This window comes from Electrona antarctica, assembly GCF_951216825.1.
Source record: "Electrona antarctica genome assembly, chromosome: 7".
NCBI lineage: Eukaryota > Metazoa > Chordata > Actinopteri > Myctophiformes > Myctophidae > Electrona > Electrona antarctica.
The window spans coordinates 29,783,398-29,804,209 of NC_136812.1; the positions used below are offsets into that span (position 1 = coordinate 29,783,398).

General features: G+C 41.9%; 1 protein-coding gene across 9 annotated transcripts in view; it reads left to right on the plus strand.

Moving 5' to 3' along the window:
- eps15 (epidermal growth factor receptor pathway substrate 15) overlaps window positions 1-20,812 on the plus strand; it is a 30,317-nt gene that overhangs the window by 5,260 nt on the left and 4,245 nt on the right. The window contains exons 6-24 of one of the 9 annotated variants that reach the window (XM_079504943.1): window positions 166-228; window positions 1,487-1,612; window positions 1,739-1,798; window positions 2,030-2,302; window positions 2,553-2,698; window positions 3,175-3,331; window positions 5,704-5,786; window positions 8,883-8,955; window positions 10,543-10,710; window positions 11,959-12,156; window positions 12,902-13,273; window positions 14,066-14,140; window positions 14,492-14,897; window positions 15,079-15,123; window positions 15,263-15,660; window positions 15,771-15,840; window positions 16,043-16,113; window positions 17,205-17,340; window positions 17,627-17,826. In XM_079504943.1, coding sequence (XP_079361069.1) covers window positions 166-228; window positions 1,487-1,612; window positions 1,739-1,798; window positions 2,030-2,302; window positions 2,553-2,698; window positions 3,175-3,331; window positions 5,704-5,786; window positions 8,883-8,955; window positions 10,543-10,710; window positions 11,959-12,156; window positions 12,902-13,273; window positions 14,066-14,140; window positions 14,492-14,897; window positions 15,079-15,123; window positions 15,263-15,660; window positions 15,771-15,840; window positions 16,043-16,113; window positions 17,205-17,340; window positions 17,627-17,826 — 3,120 coding nt within the window. The remainder of the gene's footprint in view (window positions 1-165; window positions 229-1,486; window positions 1,613-1,738; window positions 1,799-2,029; window positions 2,303-2,552; window positions 2,699-3,174; window positions 3,332-5,703; window positions 5,787-8,882; window positions 8,956-10,542; window positions 10,711-11,958; window positions 12,157-12,901; window positions 13,274-14,065; window positions 14,141-14,491; window positions 14,898-15,078; window positions 15,124-15,262; window positions 15,661-15,770; window positions 15,841-16,042; window positions 16,114-17,204; window positions 17,341-17,626; window positions 17,827-20,812) is intronic. The other 8 variants (XM_079504945.1, XM_079504944.1, XM_079504947.1 and 5 more) reach the window with 8 other exon arrangements.

Here is a 20,812-nt window from a genome sequence, read left to right on the forward strand (position 1 = left end):
TTCCTCTTTTTTTCAAACCTGGGTACTACTTGTTTAATTCAGATTCCATTGTAAATAACTAAGTCAACAGCAGAAAATTACTATGTTTGGCTCACTCCCATAGTGATTATGCATATGTAGTTTGAATGTGTTTACTGTTCTGAATTAAATGCCCTTTATCTCCAGCATGACACAAGCAGCCCCCAGTTGCAAGGGGTCGTGGCTAGTGACCTTCCCTGGGTTGTCAAGGTGAGACCCTCACAATGGTCGTGATTCCACACATCACATCACAGTGTATGACAAAATGTGTGCTATAGACAGTAATACATGTAAATTAATATCTATCTTGCGCAGTGTTATGATTTTTACCTTTCTGTTACACAGTGTGATATATATTTTTATTCTTTTCATTTCATGTTGAACATTGGTTTTCTCATTTAAGTGTATACTACTATACTTGCAATTTACATCACAACTTGTTTAATTTGCCCTCGCTAAATCTCACCCCAAAAAGGTGATTGTCCAATGCCAATCCAAATAGTTCAGTTGAACATATACACGGCTTAATTAACGTCAAGAAAGTTACACGACTGACTCACCCAGGTGATGGCAATAATACTAATGACCGTAGTCTTACCGTGCAACATGAAAACTCCTGTGGGTGGTCGTTAAAAGTTGATTTTCTCCCTCTGTCATTGCCTCGTATTTCTATTTTATTTAAATGATGTCATGCAAATTTGTCCAGTGTATACTGCAGGCCTGGTTGACTAGATTTAGAAGACATTTTGATGCTCTTGCTACTGAAATGATCGATTATTTATATGGATAAATCCTGTCATTTAACATGCATGTATGGGGGAGGACAGTTTAACCTGTCTCCTCGCTGCTAACGTGCCTATTGGACAAGGACAGGTTGGGGAGGCACTTAGCGAAGGGCTAATTTTTGTTTATATTTTACACCACTGCCTTTTAACTCATTGACCGCCGACATTGCCATCTGGTGTCGGAAAAGTGTACTCCAGGACCGCCGCCCAGTATTTTAATACAGTGAGACTCTTAGTTTGAAAGCGGTTTCACTTGGAAACCGAGTGTCAGGAAGTGAATATTCACTATGTAACGGGTGCCTCGATTGGTATATACATTTTATAACAATCGAGGCACCCGTTACATAGCGATTGAAGCATATATTTTGTAACTGGGGATCATATAGTTTAGAGAAATGAGCCGCAAATCAAGCTGGTTTTGAGCCAAAAAGAAGAATCCGAGATAGTACGATTTAAAAAAACTGCGTCCCCATAGCATAAGCCAGTGGAATTTTCATTTCGTTTTATTAATTTAATTTAATTTTTCATCACACCGTAACCGGAGTGTTATGTTATCGCAGAGGGTGTTTGGACCGGGAGGCGTCAAAAGGCTGAATGAGTTAATCAGTAGTTTTGGCAGTAGCTAGCTGCTTTACGAGATGGATAAGGTAAATATTTTTTCCCCTGCATATGTTTTTCTTCAGGCTGAAGAGAAGATGAAGTTTGATGCCATCTTTGACAGTCTGGCTCCAGTGGGAGGGATGTTGACAGGAGACAAGGTCAAACCAGTCCTGCTGAACTCTAAGCTACCCGTGGATGTCCTAGGCAGGGTACGATATTCATACTGATGACGGCGGAAAATAAAATCCCAGAGCAAAGTACCACAAATGAAACGTGTGTTAATTAATCAGTATAATATTTTCCAAAATGCTTGATGACATTCTTGTGTATTCCAGGTATGGGAGCTGAGTGACCTTGACAGAGATGGAATGCTGGACAGAGATGAGTTTGCTGTGGTAAGCCTTTCAGGCTATATATTCAACTTCAGATATATCTCAGAAAACTAGGTTCTTCATACAATTAAATTAATGATTCTCTCTCGCTCTCTATATATGTATATATATATATATATATATATATATATATATATATATATATATATGCATGCATATATGCTTCACTTTCAATCGGGCAATTTTGCAAAAACATAATGACATACGTTGGTGACTGTTTTTACCCCTATCCAGGCCATGTATCTGGTGTACAGGGCTTTGGAAGGAGAGCCTGTGCCAATGTCACTCCCACCTCCCCTGGTCCCCCCCTCCAAGCGGAAAAAACCCTCTGTGCCTCCCGTGATGCCCCTGTTGCCCTCACCACCCTCCATCAAAGACAGTCGCTCCTCTCATGCTGGGTCAAAGACAATGCCCCACCCCCCTAAACCAGCCCCCTCTCCTGCTCCACCCCCAGCTCCTACGCCAGCTCCTGCGCCAGCTCCTACTCCAACACCAGCAGCTGCCCCAGTAAGTACTTGGATGTTAAGTCTGTATGAAGGACTTCCTGAGGTAATGCTAGGTAGTTTGTGATGTATAGTGTAGTCTTTAAAATATTTTGAAAGACTACTGTAAGAACTGAAAATACATGTGCTTGAGATTATTTTGTTAAATGGTAAAATTGGTGAGCACAATGTTAGAGATCATATTTGTGTATTTAATTTAATTTAACATCATATGAGTAGTTAATAGCTCTCTTTACCATCTCTCCCATGTCAAGTGGGTGGTGTCTCCTGGAGAGAAAGCCAAATACGATGAACTGTTCAGCAAAACAGATGGGGACATGGATGGTCTGGTGTCTGGACCTGAGGTCAGAGATATCTTTCTTAAGACTGGCCTGCCTTCTAACACGCTAGCGCGCATCTGGTAAGCAGAGATGGCAATTGGCAAATGTTTCCCCTCAATTGCACTGCCTGCAGTTTGGGCTGCATACCTGCCACTTGCACCTGACACTGGCCTTGACACATTACCTTCCACTGGCACCATGTCAGTTTTTACTAGATTTTTTTCATTCATGTTCACCATATCACAACTTTGTTGTCAAGTTACATTATATAAGGACTGCACAATAAATCAAATATAAAATGCATACAGTTGTCCTTTTGGATTTGTTGCCGACATATTTGTATCACAAATAATGACATTGCACAGACCTCACATAATTCTTTCCTTTAACATTTACCACAGAATATCATATACATTCCTGTATCTGTGTCATTTTGTCTGTATGCACATTAAGCTTCTAGCCACAGTGCACGAGGTTCATTCACACTATTAACAATAGTCTTTTGCCTGAAGTGTAAATCATTCCTATGTTATGTCATGGTGCGTGTCTGTCTCAGGGAGCTGTGTGACATCGGGGACATAGGGAAGCTAACCAGAGAGCAGTTTGCCCTAGCACTGTATCTCATCAACCAGAAGCTGACCAAAGGTCTGGACCCTCCTCAGACTCTCTCCCCAGAAATGATACCCCCCTCAGACAGACAGAACATCAAACAAGTGAGTCACTTACAGAATATTCGTCAATTTAAAGTCTGTTAAATCTACCCTTTTTACTTAAATCAAACAATCCTTCACACCCCTGCTATTACAAGTACTAATAACATTGTGATGATAATTAACAAACTAGGAAAGTGTTCATTTGATCCCGGCTGTCTCTTACTCATTGCTTTATGTGAACATAATGTGTGGACATTTGCTTTGGAGGTTTTTGTTGATGTTTCTTACTTCAGATGCTTCTCTTGCATCAAAGAGCCTGTTGCCTGCTGCTGCTGTGTCATCTGTTATCTCTCCCAAGCTGGCATTATCACCAGCCCTCAATCAATGCTTTTATGGAGGATGATGTATCACTTAATGTTGGGATTAGTTATTTTGTTTGTTATTTTGCTGATACAAAGTTGTCTATTTATTTGTTTTTAACTAACCTTTTCCTTCCTTGTGGTGTGTCTCTGTGTGTTTGGATTTTTTTCCCCCTCTAGCTTGCGGCTGTGTATCTCTGTCGCTCTCTGTGTGTCATTCTCTTAAGGTTCAGGTTCACTCTGTGTTTGCTCTCCACACATTATGCATAGTTCACTTTACATACACGTAGTGAAGATGTCTCCCTAATTTGAAAGTCTCTCGTGAGAGAGTGTGTGCTTACCATACTGAGTCAAATGCTTCTCAATACTCTGCAGAGGCTGCCTTAACTTGTCCTTTCCTCTTCCCTGGCTAACACAGAAGTCCTTTATTTTATCAGTTTCTGTTCTGAGTTCTCATTGGGCTGGAACACGCTTGTCTGTTTCCTTGTGTTGCAGGCTAGTTGACAGCTGTAACTAATCAAGAAAATTATAATGAATGAAAATCAAAGTGCTGAAGCTGTATTCAGACAATAGCCCCTGCCCTGACAACAGTATTGTGCCAAAGTTGGAGCTGTGTTAGTACTGTGGAGAAATTGGGGCAAGTAGAGTGGATTCCTCCTAGTCTATTGAGATACACCCAATGTGCCATGCCTGGGTCTTAGTGGGACTTTTGCTTCTTTCAAATACTTAATACTTTTTAAAAAGTTACCCCAAAAAGTCTTACAGCAATTACCATATTTAGAGTCTATCCATCCATGTGTTGTAGAACCTATGAAATTACCATATTAAAATAGCCGGGGCTCCAGATTGCAACCATTGGGTAATTATTTTAGCTTCCAAATGTGCAAGAAAAATGTGCAATTAATGGAAGGGGTGTTTTGTTGTCTGCCCTCACAAAAACAGTGATGTAAGTATAATGGTTTGTATAGTAAGCAGCAACCTCACAGTGGCACACTGCGATATGCACACAACACACTTGGCATGACGCACCCACTGAAACAACACTAGCAATCACCCACTATTTTACACCTGTAAACCTGTGATGTCACAATAAAGTTGATTCTGATTCATAATGCACTAATATCAGAATCAGTTTTATTTGTCACACCACAGTCTTGCAGGAGTAAAATGCTCACTGAAAATCAAAACCTTTAGTATATGTTTTGTAGTTTTGCACCAGCTGTTGAAAAGACTCGGTGAAGACAATATATAAACTATGTAAAGATCGATGTTGGCAATAGACTTGTGCGTTGTGCCATATCTCTGTTACCATTTGTTTTATGGTGTAGATAAAATGATAATTGTCTCCAAAAAAGTCTGATATGATGAAAATAGTGTGATCTGCGTACTAGATAATATACAAATCTATTGTATTGTGTGCGTGTGATGAAAAATCTAATCATAAATCATATTATGTCAACATTTTCAGCACCCGGTGGCAACAATTCAGCTGTTAAAACGAGTTAGTCTGGAGCCCAGTTAAGTGAATGAGTATTTGAAAGAAGCCCTCTGATCCAGTGCCTCCACTACGGGACACCTTTACCTAGGTCTTCTCGTGTCAGTGACATTACATAGTCTGTTTAATGTTCTTTCCCATCCCTAACCTGTTTCTACATCACCTCAGTAGCTACTAGTAGATGCCATTCTAATTTAGTTTAGTACATTTGTTTGTGCTTGGCTGTGAATGTGTTGTCTCCTTCCTTTTGGTGCATCTTCAATTTCTCCGTATCGTACACTGTAAATCCTGTGTGTGAATTTAACAATTTAACCATTTTATACTCTCAACTTGTTAAATTAACACATAGGATGTTATAGTGCATGAGTCATTTTGGGGTTCTTCTCAGAACTCTCAAAATGAGGTTTTGATGTTATCTAATGGGTCCAGTCCTATTTAAAGTTAATTCCTATACACAGTACTAGGTTTCATCAGTTGATTGTTGTGTCCTGTCCATGTATTGTATGTTGTGGTGCTGGGCTTGCGCTAGTGAGTGTCTATCCATGGTTAAGTTGTCCTCTACCTTGCTTGGTCTTCAGAATAATTTGGCCAACCTTGCAGCTGACTTCTCTGCCATCAAGGAACTGGACTCCCTCAGTAACGAGATCGTTGACCTGCAAAGGTGAGCTTCTCTTAAAGAAAGGTGTGAAGTCCATTCAGGTTTGAGGAATGAGTTTGTAGCCTACCTCAAAAAGAGCTCCACCTGGCCGAAGGCATGGGGAGAGAGTATGTTTTGCACTCCGTCCGTGTGTGAGTCCGTGTGTCCGTCCGTCCACCCGTCCGCCTGTGTACAGCTATTCTCTGGCACCGTTAACCCGGTCGATGCCAAATTTTGCACACACACTCCCTGGATGCCAATGATGAACCTCTGCCCCAAATTTTCCAGAACGGCCTGGCATAGCGCCACCAGGAGGCCGACCTTTGAAAAACATTTTTTAATATTACTGTCCGATATTTCATATTCCATCCTAATTGGCTAACATTGGCTTTCAAAGTTTGCAAGATTGGCCCGTTTTGAATAAAAAGCCTCAAATCATGAACGCAGCGTGCAATTAACGTGAAATCTTTCACAGACCTTCCTACTAAGCTGAGGAATATATCCCACCCTTTTCACATTGGCCTGTTATAGTGCCACCAACAGGTGGATTTTTGCAAAACACATTTTTGGAACAAAATGTCCCAAATCATCCAATTGCCATCCAAGGCGTAAGAAGAAATGGCACCCTTTTCACATTGGCCTATTATAGCGCCACCAGGAGGCCACAACCTGACCTGTAGCCACTTGCTCGAATTCCCCCACCCCCTGTCAAAAAAGGGGAAAAAATGACAAAACTCGCAAAAAAAGAAAGAAAGCAGTAAATATTAATCTTTTACTTTCTCTAATATCAACCTGTCAAAAAATCACTAAAACTAAAGAAAACCGTAAATGAAAAAACTGAAGTTGTCCTTTAAACACTTAAGCCCTATTTTATATTTTGCCATACAAGTGTGTTGTATACACATTGAACGCATCTCATCGCAATACTTTTATATTTTAGATTGGCTATTTTCCATTTTTTATTTTCACGTTCACGGTATTCCCTGAAGAAGGCTTGCATGCTGAAACGTTTTTTACTGTTTTGTGTCCTAAAATAAAATATTGGCACTTTGGCTACCACTATTGTGTACGGCCACCTACTCGTCTCTTGTAGACCACTATTTAGAACACGAAATGACATCCATAAAGTACATCTCTCTCACACATGTGCACAGCACACACATTGATTTAGTTTTATTATGTTACATTATGTTATACTTTACCTATTGAAAAATAGCAGATCTACAAGCTCATAGCGCTCATAGCGCACAGTGTCGACGAGCTTGTAGATCTGCTATTTTTGAAAAATTGTGAAAATGTGGTGCAAATCTTTGAATATATATATTCTTTCAGAGCGAATGTTTTTAACTCAAATCTCCCTGGAACAACGTATTTTCACATGGGGGTCGAGGTTTTTCAGACAATTGTCATGATTTAGAAGACTTTTTTTAAATTTCGACGTCAGGCCTAAATGGGTTAAGAGAGAATTTCTTCAAATGTAATTTTAGCCTTTCTCAAAGGTGATGGTGAGCAGTGAGTCTTTTGGTGCCCACAACCACACTCACTTGCGCAACTTATGCCATAGGCAGTGGACAGCTGTTTAATAGGCAGAGGACAGCTGTTTAACGGGTGGGCGGTGGGTGGTAGTAATAGTTTATAATAAGAAGAGAGTAATTGTGACGGGCAGCAGATCAAGCAGGGAGATGAGCTTGCTAAGATGTTACATTGTTGTTGCTTCAAATCTCTCCACAAACATAGCACTGCTGATAATGAAGATGATGGGTAAGAACAGATTACCATTGCTTTTTATACTCTGGTTAGTGTGGCATTACAGGATGAAAATATAGTCAGAGAAAGGGGTGACATCTTTTGATGAGATGGTTGAGAAAATTAGAAGACCGATTTAACCTGTATTTTGAAACTTGAACCAGGGATAGTTATTTGTGAAGACTGTTATCTACGGACGGATGCAATTCGAAACTGGCCCCCTTTCCCCCTTACTGTATATGTTTCCTTTCCCTTTTTAACTCCTTACATAATTTTTTTATATAGAAGTGTATATTTGTTCGTCTCTAAATGTTCTGATGAATTGAAAAAGGTGGACCCTGTTGTAAACAAGTGTAATGCTTTATCAGTGTGTCGTCCACAGTAACGGTCTTTGTATTGAGTTGTGCTTTCATGTGAAATGTACCCATTCTGCAAACTGTTAATAAATACTTCAATCAATCAATCAAAAATCAATCAGCTGTGAATCTGTTCCTGGCAGAGATTAGTTCAGCGGAGCACCCCTTTCTTATAGTTATTATTGTTTTGTGACCGCTAGGGGCACTCAATCAGAACTTCCCTTTCTGTCCTGTGACGAGTATGGTCAGTTATCTTATGTAGAAGCTATTTTGGTTCTCCTCGCTCATCCATATTCCCTCTTAGATCGATCGTAACCTTCATGTAAATATCTTAATGGAATCACGCTGCTCAGGAACTCTATTATTTATTAATGGGACAGTGCTCAGCCTCAAACATATTGTTGTAGGGGTGCATATGAGAGATGGGCTTTTAGAAAGAGGCCATACATGATGTGTACAACTACTGCTCCTCCCCTTCGCTCCCTGCTTTTCTCCTGGCTGGGCTGTAGTCAGGGAGAAAAGAGAGAGGATGACAAAAACAGATGATAAATGTAACAAGGCTTGACTCAGCCTTACTCCTCCCTCTCTTCCTCCACCTCGCTCTCTCTCTCCTCAAGGCAGCCATCTGTCTCTCTCTCCTCATCACCAACACATTTGACAGAGCAAACAGGACCCTGCTTCACTCATACATTTCCTCGTCACACTTGCACAAGCTTAGAGCAAACACACACACACACACACCCACACACACAGTGTCACACACACAGAGACGCCCCACCTCTCCAGCTCTCTCCAGTCACTCTGCTCTAGTTGTGGGGGCATTTTGGTGTCAGGCTAGGATCATGGTTGTCCAGGGAGAGGAGCTGCTTGTTGAGAGGCCTGGTGGTGGTGGAGGAGGTAGAGGAGGTGGTGCAACAGATGGCTGGCTGGGGTTGGAGGGAATGGGGCTTGGAGGACTGGGCGCACTCAGCCTGTCCTCAGTGGCTAAATACTCCTGTCTGCTGTGCTGGACCCCCAGGGAGAAGATTACAGTGGAGCAGGAGATCAAGGATAACGAGGAGACTATCCGGCAACGCACCAATGAAGTGCAGGTGAGACACGGCTGTCTGTTCATCTGAACCTCTTTCCATCATTGAAAGATTTTCTCCAACACCATGAGAGCATGGTGTTGGAGAAAATCTTTCAATGATGCACTTTAAAATGCTGAGTGTACAACATGGACGAATCTAAAACTAAAGCCATTAATGTGAAAATGGTTTTGTAAATATTTAGCGACAATTACAGACATACTTCTAAACACTATTATATGATCAATTTGGTTACATCTGTATGGTGTACACTACAGACTTACAAAGTGATGGTAAATGAACACTGAAGATTTACTGAGAGAGGTTTTTTAATGTTTTTTTTTTTTAACATAAACAGCTTTTCAAAAGGATACTTCTGAACATTTGTGTTCTTACTGTTGTTACTGAATACATTACCCTGTGTCTTTTTGTTTTGTGTTTGTCCCAATTTCCTTACATAATCGTTAGGCAAAGGAAAAACCAAATTAAACCAAATTAATAGAAAATAAACTACTTATAGACGGCAGAAACACATACTGGTAAAGATAAGGGCAGGGCATCACTGGTTCTTAAATATCAATCAATAACATTATTAATGCTTTGGCTGACCAATAATCCATTAGGCCAGCAGCCAGCCAGCCCGATAGATCTCACTGTTAATTATACTGAGAGAGAGAGGCTGGTGTCCTTGATGTAAGAGTGTCTGCAAGACTCCCTGCTCAGAGCCTGACTGATGAGATCTATTTTGGGAGCAGCCGAATTAAAGGGATAGTTCACTCCCCCACACATCTGAGTGTGATGGTGGGTTCTAGATAGATAGATACTTTATTTATACTTTATTGGCAGTTTAAGAAAATTACAAAAAATGACAATTTAAAAAAACGCCACATGGACACAAAAAGCCTTCGCTTGTTTCCATTGTGGTCCACCTTGTAACATGAAACTATACACAAACATACTGTACAAACAAAACAACCATGAAACAAATAAAAATAATCCATATGGCTGGGAGCTATACATATAGGACAAGAGGTACCCTAAGAGAAGAGTTCAGAGCATGGGAGATGGGCTATCCAGGGTCAGAAACTAACTTTGACCAGTTAGTCTGAAGATGTAGCCATGATTTAAGGTCTTTCCTAAATCTTGCAAGAGAATCTTATGTTGATGGAGGCAACTCTAAGCTGCTTCCCTGGAGCATTGGCTCAAGGCTGAGTGCTATGGATATTTATAGTGTGTTGGAGGTGGGCCACCATACATCACACTTTGAGTGTTGGAGGTCATGACTCAAGTTCAGCCCACTCCCAGCCCAGGTTTTGCTTACCTTACGCTTCATAAAATACTACGATTGGTTGGGAAGATCAAAGACGTGGTGAAATGAAAAGTATGTTACACGAGAGGTTCCATTTTGTGGATCAGTTGTCAGCGAGTCGCAGACAGTATGAATGCTCAAAACTCAAAGCGGTGTGAGACAGGTAATATAACGTGTCGTTTGGCACTCGTCACTGAAATCATAATCTGACCTTGAATGTCGTAGCGGTGCCCCTTCTGCTCCACCCAGTTCGTCCAAGTGTTTCTGCTCACTACTTGTGTGCTGCTCTCCAACATCTGTAGGACCTGCAGGACGAGGTGGGGAGGGAGAGCGGGGAGTTGCAGCGGCTCCAGGCCCAGCGTCAGGAGGTTCAGGAAGCTTTGGATGAGCTGGACCAGCAGAAGGCCTCCCTGGAGGAGCAGTTGTCCCTCATCCGCCAGCAGACCAGCCATGAGAACCAGCTGGTAAAGGTCCTTAAGGACAACTTTAGCTTTTTTCAACCAAGGTTCATGTTTTAGGTTGTAATTAGAGAAAGTGAGAGGGTTTTTTTCATTTGCTGCTTTCGTTTGTTTTAGGGATTTTAGCTGTTTTTGACAGGTGGGCGGGGGCATTCGAGCATGGGGTTAAATGTATTTCTTTACAAAATGTTATAGCGATTTATTTTTTTATTATTTACTATAGTCCTACTAGACCCCAAGAAATGACATCTGGCCACAAAAGATCACGGGATCTACTGAATGTGTGGCTTCCCCCCAGTAGTAAATAATAATAAAAATTAAATCGCTATAAGATTTTGTAAAAGAAAATACACATTTAGCCCCATGCTCGAATGCCCCCGCCCCCCTGTCAAAAACAGCTAAAATCCATAAAACGAAAGAAAGCAGCAAATGAAAAAATATTAACACTCATCTTTTAAGTTAATAACCTAAAACATGAACCTTGGTTGAAAAAAACTAAAGTTGTCCTTTAAGACAGAGGTTCCCAACCACTGGTACTGGTACCACTGGTGGTACTTGAGCCCCCCTCTGGTGGTACACAGAGCCTAAAAAAGGAGAAAAAAAGACAAAAGTGGAATGAAATATTTATATTACTACAGGTAGTTCTTCTGACCAATCAATTGGTTCAAATAGGCTATCCAGCCATGCTGAAATGAGCACGACAGCACACCTAGCCGTTAATCGAAGATTTGAGAATGGATTAATCACATTAGAAATATCATCAGTTGTGCTGATTAGTGATTAGACAGTTTTGTCAGAGCAGCAGCATTATTGCCTTAGGAATGGAACAAAAAGGGCAGGTCTACGCTGCTGTATTTTAACATCAGTTATTTATTATGGTGGTACATGGAGAACCAAATAGTTTCTGAGGTGGTACTTCAGTATAAAAAGGTTGGGAACCAATGCTTTAAGACACCTGCGGAGTTTCTCTCATACGATTAAAAAGCCTGAAAAGTCATGATGCATGCAAAGTCATGCAGACCGGCAAGAATGTGAACAAACACCAGTGCTTTTCTCACCATTCTCAGAAGAGATTAGTAATTAGTTATAAATCTTCAAAAAAATCTAAACTAGGCTTTAGTTATTTGGGTGTTAAACTTCAGCTTTCTTGAGCTTGATCTCTTGATGTTGGGTGTCCAGTTAAACTTCAGCCTGTTCTTGCTGGTTCTCTTGCATGTCCTCATGTGTTAATGTATACTGTGTGCTTGTGTCTACACCCAGATTTCGTCGCTGCAGTCAGAACATGAGGAGCAGGAGCAGAAGATAGGTCAGTATGAAGAGGAACTTGTCCAGGCCAGAGAGGAGCTTCTCAAGCTGCAGGACGAGACCAGGACACTGGAGGAGAAGGTCCAGGCTGCCAGAGAACAGCTCTCACCTCTGCAGGACTCTGTATACCACTCTTTCACTCAGGTTGCACAGGTGTGTGTGTGTGTGTCGCGTCATGTCTCCATCTCATTTTGATTGTCACGTGCACATCAGTTGGCATGGTCTGCCACCTTTCAGATGTAGCTCTTTAAAGGTGTAGTGAAATGGCTTTTATGGGCATTTTATTTTGAAGTTTCAGCCTCAGACGGCAGGATCTTAGTTTCTGAACCAATCAGAGCGTCTCATCCCTCCAGGCTATGGGACGTAGGTCCGTCTCATGCACGACCACATGCAGAGTGGTTTGTTTACCAAGTGACAGAGAGACGGCAGCAAAGCCAGGGGTTTTTTTTTCTAACCTGTACACAACCTATATACATATTTTAGCGTGATGATTAACTTTAAAACGAGTAATACACTGTATGGGTGTGGATGGACGTGCAGCAATGGGAATCAAATGAGTGAGCTTAATTTTTATTGATGTGTATCTCTACACATCACGCAGCACGTTTTCGTTTTAAGGACGTTTTATGGACTTTTGATATAAAAAGTGTGAAAAACTTTTATGTTTTATGTTCAATTGACTGTCTACTTGTGTAGCCCTAATGTTTTTGCTGTTGTCCCATGACTAAACCTAATTCTGCGTCCACTGTATCGGGAACAGAAAGACGCTAATCATCACGGAATGGAGTTGTGTAATGTAGACTTATTTTGCCTCAGCTTGGTCGTGGGAAAGAGCCTGTGTATGAAAAGAACCACGGTACAATATTTTCTTTCCCCATCCTCTCTCTCTACCATTCAGGTACAGCAGAAACTGAATGACCTCCAGGTGGAGGAGCGGTCAGTGACAGCCCAGCTCAGCTGGAAGAGAGCACTGGAGGACAGCTCACCCGTCATGGTCAACGGCTCGGCAGGCCCATCGGCAGAGCCGCACCATGGGGACCTCTTCCAAGAGGACCACCCTAAAGCACTGAGGGACAAAGAGCCAGGCAGCAACAGCCCTCGGCTAAATGCACCGTCTGAGGAAGAACAGAGAGAGGAAGACGAGGAAGAGGAGGAGGAGATGTCGAAGCCGAAACCTGATCCCTTAGATGATCTTTATAGTTGCCTAGCCTCCGCTGATATCTATAGTAGTCTGTCTACCATTATGAAGCCTCAGGTGAACATTGCATTGGTAATTGTTACATATTATAATTTGGTGTTATGATTATTAGGATTATCAGTATCAGATTTCTTCCAAAACTTTCATAAATCAGTACACGTTGTCTCTGGAAACTTTTTTAAGATGTATCAGGCAAATCTTTCATATTTCATTCTGATTGGCTACGATTTGCTTCCAAAGTTTGTAGGAGGAGCTTGTTTTACAAAAACGTATAAATCATGAACCCGATCTTCCACAGATTTTAATCAAAAACAAATCCAAAGAAATGCAGCACCAAACGTGATTATACTTAGATGCTGCCAAAAATGCTACAAAATCTCACACATGCTTTGTGTTTTGCCACCAAATTAGGCACAAATGGTCTCATGTATCATGCGACATTGACCAAACAGGGTTTTACTATAACTGCCTATAATTGCCTTCACAATTTTGTGGACAAGGCTTATTTCTTATGAGAAACACCATAATAATGAGCACAACATCCAATCATATCCAAATTGGAATCGCACCTCCAAAACCGCTCTCACTTGGCTGCACCCCATGATTAACAGCCCTGGGTACGCTACCAGGCCTGGTGGAGGTCTGAGCTCGCTGCTCCGAGGACCACACTTTTCTAGTTTTGTTTAATTTCAACCTCGTTTATTTGAATGACTAATCAGTAAAACATTGCAGAAACTAGGTAAAATAGAAACATTTAAATCTGCTGGAGAGTTATGCAGTTTGGCGTGTGCACTCTGCATCATGTGTGAGCACAACAAGAAAGGTCAATGTCATTGTTTCTTGATGTCTTCTCTGTGTCCCCAGCAGGAACAGAGCAGTCCTACAGTCGACATATCACCAGAAGAGACAGAAGAATCACCTACATCCAGCACACCAAAGGTATGACAACTCCAGAACTAGATAGAACTCGTATTCCTACATTATCGATAAATGTCTTATCTGACTCACTGCTGTTTTGTACAACATCATTATTAACAACCTCATTTCCTTACTGGGGATATAAATAAACATTTATCAGAAAACCAGTGACTCTAATCTTCAGCCTAGTGAACACAGTCCTGTCTGTCTGTCTGTCTGTCTGTCTGTCTGTCTGTCTGTCTGTCTGTCTGTCTGTCTGTCTGTCTGTCTGTCTGTCTGTCTGTCTGTCTGTCTGTCTGTCTGTCTGTCTGTCTGTCTGTCTGTCTGTCTGTCTGTCTGTCTGTCTGTCTGTCCGTCCGTCCGTCCGTCCAGCAGGTTGCCTCACCAGAGCCAGAGAGCAAAGAGGATTCAGTTGACTCTGAAACCAGCCCCTCTTCACTGCCACCTCAGCCTGGTCCCCGCACCTTACCACCTCAGACCAGTCCCCCCACCCTTCCACCCCAAACCAGCCCCCCCACCTTTCCACCCCAAACCAGCCCCCTCACCCTACCACCACAAACCAGCCCCCCCACCCTACCACCACAAACCAGCCCCCCCACCCTACCACCACAAACCAGCCCACCCACCCTACCACCACAAACCAGCCCCCCCACCTTACCACCACAAACCAGCCCCCCCACCCTACCACCACAAACCAGTCCCCCTACCCTACCACCACAAACCAGCCCCCCTAATGTTCCCGAATTAGATTTCTTCCAGGCGGATCCCTTCACCGATGGTGAGTCTCTTTAAAACTCAGAGGGAAACATAGATTACAATGTTATTCCCAATTACGTCCTTAGTTAACCAAAAAACACTCTACACTGTTCAATGCATACTTCAAATAGCATTTATTACTATGAATTAACTTAACAATTTGTGTTGCTGGAATAAAGTGTATTCGGGTGTCTCTTTTGTAGATGATCCATTCAAAGACGATCCATTTGGAAAAGTAGATGTACCTGGTGAGTGATCACTAGCATAACATGAGTTTAATAGACGCAGTTTAACCTGACAAAGATAGGATTATTCAACTCTGATTCTAATATAAAAAATTCTAACAATCAAACAATCAAACCCTTCCTGTTTTCCCCCTACAATCAGATCCTTTTGGGGGTGACCCATTCAAAGGTTCAGACCCCTTTGCTGCAGACTCTTTCTTCAAACAGTCCGGCACCGGCTTCTCGTCTGAAGATCCATTCGCAGCCTCAGCAGACCCGTTCGGCGACGGCACTGGCCTTCCGGAACCAGACCTGTTTGGACCAAAGCTCAATAATACAGTAGCTACATCAGCAGCAGGTCCAGACCCTTTCTCGTCCAAAACTATCAACACAGATACAGCAGCCAAGGATCCTTTCAGCTCTGTGGGTAAAAATATGACTGATTCTGACCCATTTGGAGCCAAAATGAATGCATTGGGCGATCCGGATCCTTTTAGTTCTCAGGGCAACGGAGGTATGGATCCCTTCAGCTCCTCTCCTCCTGATGTTGATCTGGCAGTGGTGAGTTCTGCAAAAAAAAGTTATCACTCCAAGCCCATACCCAAGCCCAATGAATGTATTGGTCTTGCTGCACTCAATTTCATTAAACAACCTGTCTTTCTGTCATTTAGAAGGACACCACATCAACCAATGATCCATTCGCTCCAGGTGGTACCACAGTGAGCACTGGCTCAGACCCAGGTACAGCTGGTGGCATGGCACCCCCTTCTGGTGAAATTAGTAATAATGAAGCAGCTATTGAAATTCAGTGTATAATTTGTGTGAGTGGTACAAATCAGTAGATTTAATCTACCCCCATGCCCCCTACGTGACAAACAAAATCAAACAAAGGCACCTCTCACTTCACACAAGTGTGATTTTTCCCTCACCATGTGTCTTTCAGATCCATTTGCTGCGGTGTTTGGTAATGAGTCATTTGGCGGTGGCTTTGCTGATTTCAGTGCCTTGTCTAAGGTAATTTTCAGATGTAATTGTGTAAGCTTGATCGTGTTATGTTATCACAAGGTGTGTGTGTGTGTGTGTGTGTGTGGGGGGGGGGGGGGGGGGGTATAAGAAAGGAACATCGTGATGATCTGAGCACTGACTCATCAATGTTGAATGAAATGTGAGACGGACTGGAAGTTCTAACACTAAAAACTAATTCACACTAAACATGCTTCAACTACTATAGAATCTTCAATAATAACCAGGTCTCAAATAGTGGTCTGGAGGTGTATTTTATGTGAAAATAAATATGTATATGTAAAGGTGTATTTTATGTGAAAATTTGTAAATATTGTAAATACCATAAAGGGTCTTATGGACAATTCACCATAATTTACATTACAAATTATTATGTATACAATATCCATACTTCCATAGTCACATTCAGTATGTGGTTCTGATTATTGGCTCACTTTTCAAAACTGACAATCGCAGGACGTCTGAAAATTACCATTACCAGAATTGTCTCATAGCTGAATATCCACTGCCAACTAACAAAACAAAGCCATGGTTGTTGTGCCATGTGTTTGTCACGTTTTCTTGGCTGCTAGATAACCACATCCAGTTACGTAATCACTGGTGGAACCGGTCTCTAAAAGGTTTCACCAATGGAAAAGCCAATGCTGAATTGTGATGTTAGTGTCTGTAAGCATTTCAGTGATATCTGGATATGGTTATAGTTGATATTGAAGTGCTGGTTTCACATCTGTGATGCACACCACAACTTCTGGGGCAAACGTTCAGTGAAAATAGCAGATCTACAAGCTTGCCTCGTGACAAATTGTGAGCTTGTAGATCAGCTATTTTCAGTCAAGAGATTTGGGGTAGAGTGAAAAAGGAGCAGTATGGAGCCTTGAGGGACCCGGGTCAACTGTAAAGTGGTTAATCTCTTTTCATGAAACGAGCCAGCATGTGACAATTTGACGGGACCGCGCCCGCTTGCATCAACTTCTCCGCGCATCCAAAATGAATCACCTGCCTCTCATTGAAAATGAATTACCCAGAGCTGTCTGTCACTTCATGTGTGAAACGTTTTTGTGATTTCTCTGGTATTCTTATAGTCTAATGGTGCTGATCCATTTGGTACCAACAATAAGAACCTGTTCCAAGATGACAGCCAGGCCCCCAGCTCTGATGTGCCCCCGGCCCTGCCCCCCAAGACGGGTACACCAACCAGACCTCCCCCTCCACCCCCAGGTTAGGATTAGATTTGTTATAACAAATCTATTTTTTTGCCATAATTGCAAACATTCCATAATTAGCCCCTTAAAAGTAAGGCAATCGTGCTTCTAGTGTTTCACTCCATTGATTCGTAGTCTGAAAGTGAAGTGTTTCACTTCCAGACTAAGTGTGTTTTATGTTTTCCTGTACCAAACGAGGAATACCGGTAATATGTTTTCTCTATGGTGTGCGTGCGTGTCGTCCATGTCTCCATCTGTGTACGTTTCTGTCCTGTGGGTCTGTCTGTTCATTGTCTGTCCAGGTAAAAAGTCCACCATATCCAGAACAGAGTCTTCGGACTCATTCCACCGGCGAGGGCACTTCCTCTCCCAGAGCTCTGGGGAGTTCTCCTCCTCCTCCTCCTCCCTGCCTGTCAAGGAACCCTCGGCCGACCCCTTTGCCCCATCCTCCCCTCCTCGACACAAAGCACGGGAACCCGACCGATTTGCCAGCTTTGACAAAGTGAGCAACTCCCCCTCGCCGTCTCCCTCTCCTCCACCTGAGTCTCAGTAGCCACGCCCTCTGCCTTTTTTTTGTCTGTTTGTGTTCTCACTAATGAACCATATCTACCTATACAACGAGGCCACACCCACATATTAAACAAGGACAGCTTTGTAAGTCACTCCATCCACTGCCAAAAAACAAACAAAAGAAGAAGACTAATTAACTTATAAAAGTCTGCTCATGTACTTTAGGTCACATATTCTTTTTGTATTGATGACTTAATAATATTGTCTTGAACCAGAGTAATTCATACGATAGCAATTCTTAAGTTTTTCATCTTTTCCTTGTGTATCACCTTCTTCTGGTGCATACTGTATATCTAATATTTTTCATGAATGGGATTTTTCTATCTACACCTGTACTTATTTTAAGTTGCTGATATATTTGCACTTTGGTTTCACTGTGATTATAATGCATTTATAGCTGAGAGGACATTCATTTAACAGATTTTATTTGCAATCACCTGTATAGTTACAGACAAGTCACAGCTTAAAATGACTAAAGCTGCAGCCTTGTTACTCTTATTGGTTGGCAATGGATGGTGAGATGTGATGCTGCTTGTTATTGACTGATGTAGTAGTCCCATGTCAGCCTACTAATATTACATCCTATTTTTATTTTTTATTATTATTATCTCAAGTTAAACCACTTTGGTGTCCTAAAAATAATTGATATAGGATGTACAAACATGGGGTTGCTGTGGGACAGGCAGCATCAGCATTATAATGTGATAGAAAGTAGGTTTGATTTATCCCCGCTCCCGTTTACCTGACTGCATCCCGCATGACCCCTGCACGCACTAACTGGCCTTTTTCTGATTGGCTGGCTCCCAATGACTCTTACCACTGTCTTCACCATTGGCCTTCACAGTTTAGTGTTTTTCCTTTCACATCCTACTCTGTTCATTCCTATCTCTGATGTGGTCAGCGTGTGTGTGTGTGTGTGTGTGTGTGTGTGTGTGTGTGTGTGTGTGTGTGTGTGTGTGTGTGTGTGTGTGTGTGTGTGTGTGTGTGTGTGTGTGTGTGTGTGTGTGTGTGTGTGTGTGTGTGTGTGTGTGTGTGTGTGTGTGTGTGTGTGTGTGTGTGTGTGTGTGTGTGTGTGTGGCTCCTTCCATCTTTTCTCTTCTGTAAAAGAAGTTGAATAAAGTGTTGAATCAAGCGCACCATCTCTGGCTTCTGTGTGCATCCACAACATTTCCATCACAGTATCTCCACTTCCATTTACTCTCTTCCCTTCTTTACACAGTAAAATCAATAGTGTTCATGAGAGTTTGTGTTTGTCCGAATGTAAAAATGGAACCAAATGGACTGTTGCAGGTTTATATGGTTCCATTTGAACTTCTTCCAGTTACTGTGAAGAAGGCTGGATGGTCAAAACGACCATCTCTGTCATCTTGAGACATATGGAACAATAAAATCACACTCGTGTGAAGTGAGGGGCACTGTGGTTGCCACGTGACGTCACAGGGCGCATTCATTGCCACTATATACGTTACGAGACATGAATGCAGTGTTCTTGTATAAATAGAAACCAGTCCAAACATGTATTATGTCATATATGTAATATGTCATCATTTAGTGCCCTAAACAAGTCCATAGACCTGGCTGCCATATGAGTATGACATTATTTCAAAAGCCATGCATTGGAGGGGGATAGCACCCCTCAAAAACAGAGTGGTCAGAGTGCGGTCAAACACTCGGGCTTAATAAATTAATGAACGCTGAGGATTTTACTGTGTAAGATGTATTACTGGTCTTAAGATCAGGTAACCCAGATGATTCTGGGTTACAGAGACACGTTTGAGTCTTTAGTATGCACTGTCATACACCTGTTATGTTAACCATGCATGTTCTGTACTATTTAATGTTATGATATAATAGCACTGGAGTCGGAATACCTGCTGCTAAGTGACTGCTAATTTTACTTTGCATGGGTGAACAAACGCCAAAGAGCTATAAAAGATATTCCTCATTTATTGAGCAATATGTTCTAATCACATCTTTTCTATGTGGTTAACTCACCTCTCTTATGTGTGGTCTACCTGAAAAAGACCCCTACCTATCTACCTGCACCTCCCTTTTTTTGAGGGGCGCTAGCTCCTCCTATGTCCAGCTTTTTGTGTGTGCACAAACTTTGTCCTACACAAACATTAGAATGCCATTGACAATGAATGGACAATTTTGAGTGTTTGTGTAAACACAAACATTGCGTAATACAAACATTGATGACAAAGGTGAGGACGCAAATTGTGATTGGCCGGAATGAGATGATGTATGATGATGTACAATGATAAGAGCGCCCCTCACTTCACGTGGGTGTGATCCTTTTTTCTTCATTTTAATTTTCAATACAATTTACATCTTATTTGTCAACCAATTTAGGGACATACAAACAGCCTGATTTTGTAGTTTGTGTTCCAGCTAAGGTTAAAAACTTCTGCAGACAATATAATTAACAATGGCATGTTCATTTTTGGTGTGCCCAGAGCGCAACCATATATACAGTAGTCAACAATATTGCCAATGCACATTGGCACACCTAAATCTAGCACACCCATTATTCATTTGATTTGCTGCAGCTGTGTTTCTTCATGGTGTACTGGGGGGGGGGGGGGGGGGGTTCGTGGTGTGCTCTGAGAATCTGCTCCAATGTTGATGTCATAGATGGAGCACTAGTCTCTGATATAAATTAATTTACGGTCAGAGTAGATACTCGTTAACAATTTTTGTATTTCAAAATGCATTCAAATCAATGCGTATAAACATGATTATAATTGTTTTGTGACACTGTTGAATATGCTAAGAAGCCATCGCATTTTGCAATGACTCCACCATTGTCAACCAATGTTCAGACACTTGGAAGTTGGAACACCTCAGCTTTTCCCTAACGCCGGGGCTCCACCGGACGCGTTGCGTCTCCGTAGCGTGTGTCAAAAAACGAACCG